Source organism: Apaloderma vittatum, unplaced genomic scaffold (assembly GCF_000703405.1).
Source record: "Apaloderma vittatum isolate BGI_N311 unplaced genomic scaffold, ASM70340v1 scaffold15399, whole genome shotgun sequence".
Classification (NCBI taxonomy): domain Eukaryota; kingdom Metazoa; phylum Chordata; class Aves; order Trogoniformes; family Trogonidae; genus Apaloderma; species Apaloderma vittatum.
The window spans coordinates 11692-19091 of NW_009734755.1; the positions used below are offsets into that span (position 1 = coordinate 11692).

Consider the following 7400-nt stretch of genomic DNA (forward strand, 5'->3'; position numbering starts at 1 on the left):
CCCGGGCGGGAACTACTCAGCCCCGCCAAGCACTGGCTCTGGGCCCCTTACCTGAGCGGGTTTTGGGCAGGCTAGGGGCATACTGGATGTAATCAGGCGTTGCTATCGGTCCGATTTTTTCTCTGACTGCAATAAAAAAAATAAAAAAGGTATTTTAATTGTAGGTACTAGAGGATATCACACTCCTCCTTTTCAGGGAGGATGACCCAGTTATGACATGCAGAGCAGAGCCCAGCTTCTGGGGAACCGGGTAAGGGCAGCAATTCGGGCTGCTGCCCCTGAGCTTCTGGGCTGTGGGAGAGGGCACCAAGACCTGCAGTGCCAACAGGGCTATAAGCACATCTTCCCCAAAGCAGAAGTACTCAGTTTTTCATTCTCTCCATCTTCAAGAGACCTCTGTAACGGCTACGCCAATCACCATTACCATTTTGATAAAGGAAGGACTGCTTCACCGTTGGGTTCCTACAGTGAACGAACTGCCACGGCTCCATTTGACTTACTAAATGCTGCAGCCTGTCAGGACAACGAAGGAGCTCCCTTGAGAGCACACACACCCAGAGCACTACCCCAAAGTGACCGAACGGTCCTGGCAGCAAGTCCAAAGCTCTGCCCACCCAGGAGAGTGCTGATGCAAACAAAAGCTGGACAGGTACCCCAGTCCTTCCGAGAGCTGCCAGCTCCCAAGAGGTAGAGATGGCATCACGTGAGCAGCCAAAGGCTGGGAGAACTAATTTTAGTCTCCGCCAGCCGTGCTCTCTGATCAGAGGGGGCACCTTGTCGCAGTTGTCCATGCCGCATTCCCCCGACTACACAAATTCTCGTTGAAGCGCCCAAGCCCTTAACTCCTCCATCACCTGCCCAGCGCTGTCCTCCCTCTCCTCGGCACGTAACCTCCCAAGTATTTGGCTGCCTCTACCTTGTTTTTTCAGCTCATCTGTCAGGTTCTTGGTGAACTCGTGGCCATCTCTCAGGGTCACAAAGCAGTAGATGCTCTCGCCTTTCAGGGGGTGGGGGCGGCTGACCACCGCGGCCTCCGAGATGGCAGCGTGCTCGAGCAAGGCTGACTCCACCTCTGCAGTGCTCAGCAAGTGGCCTGGAAGCAAGGAGAGGCAGTGATTTACAGACCTGCGTGGGGCTGGGGTCCTGCAGCTGGGAGGAAGAGCTCTGCAGGTGTAAAAGGCCTTAAACTCTAGGTACGACTGCATCGATTTCATTTACTTGAGAAAAGACAACAGCTGGAGAGAGAGAAACTAATTTCAGCAGTGCTGAAGCTGCCAGGTATCAGTTCTCTGCAGAGCAAGGCCATCTCCCCTAGCTGTTCTCTCACATTTAGGTGCTTTTTTCTTAAATAGATCATGAACTGTTCACAGCCTTGGGATTAAACCAACCCCAAGCTGAGGAGGAGCTGGGTTCAGTAAGAGGAGACCTGCCCCCATGGTCAGCTGGGAGGTGCAGAAGAGGAAGAGGATCTTCAGAGCCCAGGAACCAGCCCAGCTCCACACAGTGCGCCAGCTCATCGCCGTGGGGAAATGAAATGATGCTCCACATCTCAGGGCAGGGGCACAACTCCTTCCTGCACACCCCTGCTCCTGCACCTGTGCTCTGACAAAGCAGTCAACACCCAGAACCATCAGCTGGTGGAGGATCAAGCACTGCTGGTCAGAGGAATGGATGTACTTTGATCCAGAGTCAAGTCCAGCACCATCTCACAGGCAGCAGTAAGCACCTGTAGGCTATGGCCTCCAGGGAAAAGGGAGAGGGAGCTTTAAGTACAGAGGACGGGAAACAACACGCTGAGAAGCAGCTGAATCTCAAAAACTCAGTCAAGATGGGTGGGAGAATCTCCACCTCTGCAGACACAGCTCCAAGCAGCCTGATCCAGCTTTGGGGTTAAGCCCTACATGGAGCAGCAGGTTGGATGAGGGACCACATGGTCCTGCCCAACCTCTGTGACCCCCTGTGGCCCTAAATCCTTCAGCAGAGAGGCACCTTGGCTGGGTAAGGACTTGCTCTAAGAGGTTACAGCAGGTTCCTTCCCTCTGGTCCGTTATCTCCAGACGAAACGATGCAGAAAGTCACCACGTCACAGCCTTGTCTGTCTCGGAAATAAATGTGGCCCCGCAATTGGATCCACTTTGACAACAGGTTGCTAGGCAGAGTCACAGATGCAGGAGTGTCCCCCATAAAGCAAGGTGCTTTTTTTAACTAGTGTCAGAAAGCACATTGGTCACCACTGAAGACAAAACTCATTCTTACCAGAAACATTCAACATGTCATCAATTCGCCCTGTGATCCAGTAATAACCATCTTTATCTCTCCTGCAACCTAAAAATAGCCAGAAATGACAGCATAAGGAAGCAGCGCCAGCCCTCGGAGCAACTGATAACAGATTCTGAGGCCAGGACATGGCAAGATTTAAATTGCTGTCCCCAGGTCGCTGCAGCCAGACACTCCCTGGCCACCCTTACCGTCGCCTGTCACATAGTACCCAGGAAACTTCTTGAAGTATGTAGTTTCAAAGTGCTGGTGGTTTCCATACAGCGTGCGCATTATTCCTGGCCAGGGCTGCTTAAATACCTGATGGTGAAAAAGACGGTCAGTCGGCACAAAACCAACAACCTGGGCTTTGCACCACAGCGACAGAGGTGGATGCAGTGACAGAGGTGCTACAGAGACAGCCCTGAGTGGTGACACTCAGCCTCTTGCTGCCCAGCACTGAGCGACTGGGAAAGTCTCACCAGGCTTGGCATGGGGGAAGGAGCTTGGCTGAAAAGTTGTTTCTGTCCTCCTGCCTTGCCCATGTGTGCCAGTGCATTTAACCATCAGATTGTTTACAGCACGAAGCTCCCAGTGAGTTATGGCAGTGAAGGGGGTTCCTGCCACCCAAGAGGCTCCCTTGTGTGGACCCAGAGATGTGTGTGCGCTACCAGGAAGGTCCCAGAGCTCTTGGGAAATGGACAAGGGGAGGGTGGGCATCGGCCCTTCTTTACCAGGTAGCCTTCTGCTTCTCCTTCCAGCTCTTCCCCCGACTCGTTCAAGATGGCAGGGACCACACCGAAGAAGGGGAACGTCTGCCATGAGGACCAGAGAGCAAGGAGACATGGAGGTGAGACCCTGCATCAAAACCCCGTGAACCAGAGCAAGCAGGAGGCAGAGAAAGGGCATCTTTGGAGAGGCCATGGCACAGGTGCATGGGGCCAGGCCTGGGATTTTGGGTGGTGGCCAACTCCCCGCATGCAACACGACCTCACGACTACCCTGGTGACCACCAGGCCATGGCACAGCCAATGTCAGAGCCCTGCTGCAATCCCCAGAGAGCCCTCCCCACCCCTGGGGAGGAGAACAGAAGTACTTACAGCAGAGCCCGGCTTCATGGGGGTGGCAGCAGGGAGGGGTGTCAGCATGTGGCCACCCTGCAAAAAGAGGCAAAAATGAGTTTGGGCTGTGCCAGCCCGTAACACAGCTGCCTGTGTCGGCTGTGGTCACCTCACACCTCAGGTGCTCGGGGCAGTTGTGGAGATGGGGCCTTGGGAAGGATAAAGCAGGTGACAGGCACCCAAAGCACAAAGCTTTGGAGCTACTGGGGGACAAAAGAGAGGGAGGAAAGCAGGGTCCAGAGCAGACCTTGGCAGGGACCCACTGGAGAGGAAGGTCTCCCCTTGGAGCCTGACTGAGGCCTGAGAAAGAAAGAGGAGAAGGGAACCAGCACTTCAAGGCCACACTAGAGTCTCGTGGGCAAGCAAAATGCCTAGTCGACATGGAACCAAAGAAACGCTACAGTAAACCTGGGAAGACACCCTGTGGGGAGCCCACGGGAAAGAGAGGTCCCAGGGACACCCAGGCAAGGACTCACTGTCTCTGTTTGCCAGAATGTGTCCACAATGGGACACCTCTCTTCTCCCACCACATGGTAGTACCACAGCCAGGCTTCAGGGTTGATGGGCTCGCCGACGCTCCCCAGCACCTTCAGAGATTTCCTGCTGTGCCTGCAGAGAGGAGGGGGCTGGCAGGGGCTCAGCGGGCCAAGGAGAGCAGCAGCTGTGAGCTTGCTGGAACCCCAGGGCTACCCAAAGGGTACCTGGGGCTTCCAGCCATGGTTCAGACACTTTTCATGGGGGAAGAAAGGAGACTTCTGTGATTTTGGTGTCTCCCACTCCCAGCTCCCATTTGGCTCCACTCCCTTGTTTCCTGAGGCCAAGGAGCAGCATGCAGAGGGGCTTCTCTGCCCAGCACACCTCTGTGAGCTTTGGATGAGGAGCAGGGAGAACCTGCAACCTCTGAGCTTAGCTGAACCTTACGGGCAAAGGGGAGGACCTGCTCAGAAGTGCCGTAATGAAGTTGGTGCTGCAAGCGCAGGAACACAGCCTGCGTATTGCCGCGCAGAAGACAGAAGATCCTGGTCTGTTCAGAAAATTTGCTGGGGAAGCTCTTGCTCAGAGAGGACACAGGAGCCCCTCATCCTACACTGGGAGCCTCTGGCTGCGCCAGGGCCCCGGATCCCCACACCACCGGGGACTGGCACTCACTTTTTGACGGGCTCCTCCCCGTGCTTCATGAGCAGCCGGATGGCTGTGGGTGCTGTGTAGAACTTGGTCACCTTGTACTTGTCAACGATGCTCCACATTCGCCCAACGTCTGGGTAGGTGGGGACACCTTCAAACTAAGCAGGAGATAGGGCAGTGACACAGCCGTTCCTCACCGCCACCCACCTGCAGTGCCCTCCCAGGCAGGGATGTCCTTTTAGGAATGCCAGGGGCACCATGCACCAAAACCAGCCCAGCCCAGGAATAGCTCTTACTGCTTTCTTGGTATGGATTTGGCATCCCCCCACCCCAGGCATCCCAGCAAACATTCCCTGAACTCCCCCTGAAACAGCACAGGCACGTGGGTGGCTACAGTCCCACCCGGCCAAATGACCCTACCCACATGGTACAGGGCAAGAAGTCCCAACAGTGACAGACCCACAACTAAAAGTACTAAGAATCCCAAAAAGGACTCCCTGGCAGCCTGAGCACAGGCCTCTGGCTCCCTCATTGGTACACAAAGTTACAGCCATACACTGCCAAGGGAGACACTCGCACAGGAGTGAGATGCAGGTTATCAAATCAGCACCAGCAGTGAAAATGTCACTCTCTGCTCCTGATCCAGCTTTCACATTACCCCACAGCAGCCCTGACTCCTCTGGAACATGAGGCTTGTGCTTCTAAGGGAAAGAAGCAGGGGGGTATTTGAAAAATCCACCCAAACGCCACACACACACACACACACGAGCTTCCCCATCTGCATTGAGGCAGTCACCCATGCCCCTCCTTGGGGATGTGCAAGCGAGAACGCTCATCACAGAGCAACGCAGGGATGCAGCTCAGCACCACCCAGCTGCCGTCTAAGCACTTACTAACACACCAGTTGCCCCGTTTGCCAAGGGTCCATAAACAAGGTAGGAATGTCCCGTTATCCATCCGATGTCAGCTGTGCACCAGTAGACGTCATCAGGTTGGTAATCAAACACATATTTAAATGAGGTGGCAGCATAAAGCATGTATCCACCCACCGTATGCAGCACACCCTGTGAGGAGAAAGCACACAACTGTCAGGGCAAGCTCCCACCAGTGCCCTCACCCTCCTGACCATCATCACTCCAGCAGCTGAGCACGAATGACCAGCACAGCCCCTTTCCTTTATGGGTCCTCTTCTTACTGGGGCCTCCCAACATGACCTTTGCCAGTTCTCTCAGCAGAGATGTTATTGTGGTTCAGCCTGGCCCTGTGGCAGCGAGGGGGGAAGCATACCTTGGGTTTCCCAGTTGAGCCACTTGTGTAGAGGATGAAGAGCTCGTCCTCCGAGTCACACCACTCAGGCTCGCACTCTGTGCTGGCGCTGCTCATCAGCTCGTGCCACCACATGTCCGTGGTGGGGTTCCAGGAGACCTGAGAAAAGCAGAAGATTAGAAACAGAGCCACCCAAAAGAGTGGGGGGACAAGGAGCACAGCTCCAACCTTGATCCCCTCATGGACCACCGAAGCAGACGTTCACAGCACGGCATTTGCCCCAGAGCTGTTTGCTGCAGACCATGCACCAGAGCTGCAGTTCACACTCCAGTAGTTCCTCTTCTCAGCCCACAGCCACGACGAAAACCTTTAAACACAGTCTGTCTGCAAGACCTGAGGCAGACTGTCCAAACCACCAGTAACACTGATAAACCTCTCTCAGCAGCAGCCAGGAGAGGGCCTGCAGCTGCTGCTGATCCGTGCTCTCACAGCAAACACACTCCTCCTGCCTTCCTGGGCTGCACCGAGCTGCAGCCGAACAGCAAAGCAGCACAAGCACGGCCACACACCCCCCGGTCCCACACACCTTGCAGGGATCCCTGCGGCAGCACAGCTCGAGACAAACAGGGACACATCGGGCTCACGCCACTACCTGGATTTTAAGGTAACTACCCTGTAAGAAGTGACCCCTTCAACGTGGAACCACCCAGCGTGAGGATGCCAGAGCTGTGACAGAGCTGCCAACGCTTGTGGCTGATGTGCAGAGGTCACTGCGAGAGTCACGCTGACTGATTGCACAGTTCCCTGCAGGACCTAATTCTGTCTGACCTCCTCGCCTTTCCTCAGAGGAGCTTGGGGGCAGCTGAGCGGGGACATTCCTCAGCCTCGGCACAGACCTCCAAATCCTGCATCTCTGTGAGGGCAGGCACGGAGCCCTGCAGCTCCAAGCCGGGGCACATCTCCTCGCTGAGCTCCCCACAGCTCCCTCAGCTGGGGTGCAGGCAGGCAGGGAGAACAGCCACAGGGTCACACGGTGACTCTGCAGCCCTGAAGAAGTTCATGGGTTATTTGGAGGCTCCAGGACCTCACGGCCCAGCACACAGCTCCTGTACACGTGGTGCCAGGGACACTGGCTGCCTGACTGCTTCGCATAACTGAGCCCACCTGGAAAGCTCACACGGATCCCCACAGCTCCTGGCTTTACCCAGGGAAGCAGTTTCCATAAGTTGGTCCCATCAGCAAGCTCCCGGCAAGGCACTGGGTCAAACAAGCCCAAGGCAGGCTCACACCAGCCCCTCCAGCAGATGCTTTCTTACATCCCTCCTTCAAAGACCTCTCCATTTCCATTTCCACCACGCTACAGAGGTCAGACCCATGGCATGCAGCCCCTGAGGCCAGGCTTGCCTCCTCCTGCCTTTTCACAGGGCGCTGAGGCCGCAGCTCCTTAGACAGGATGAGCAGAGTCCACAAGTCGGGTGTGGAGCTCCAGGTTTGCCACCCACAAGCAAATCCTGCCAGTCTCACCACAAAGGGAATCGCGTGGCGAGAGCCGCTTTCAGAAGGCGGAGGAGAGACGAACCATTGCCCCAACGCACATCGCGGCCGTTCCGGCTTTTCCCGCCGTCAGGCAGC

At 55.7% G+C, this 7400-nt stretch overlaps 1 protein-coding gene across 1 annotated transcript in view; it reads right to left on the minus strand.

The window, feature by feature from the left end:
- ACSS2 (acyl-CoA synthetase short-chain family member 2) overlaps positions 1-7400 on the minus strand; it is a gene marked incomplete at its 5' end in the record, with an annotated part of 27747 nt that overhangs the window by 280 nt on the left and 20067 nt on the right. Inside the window, 10 exons of the mRNA XM_009876395.1 lie at positions 52-126; positions 917-1093; positions 2257-2325; positions 2469-2577; positions 2991-3071; positions 3357-3413; positions 3854-3986; positions 4527-4660; positions 5396-5566; positions 5790-5927. Coding sequence (XP_009874697.1) covers positions 52-126; positions 917-1093; positions 2257-2325; positions 2469-2577; positions 2991-3071; positions 3357-3413; positions 3854-3986; positions 4527-4660; positions 5396-5566; positions 5790-5927 — 1144 coding nt within the window. The remainder of the gene's footprint in view (positions 1-51; positions 127-916; positions 1094-2256; positions 2326-2468; positions 2578-2990; positions 3072-3356; positions 3414-3853; positions 3987-4526; positions 4661-5395; positions 5567-5789; positions 5928-7400) is intronic.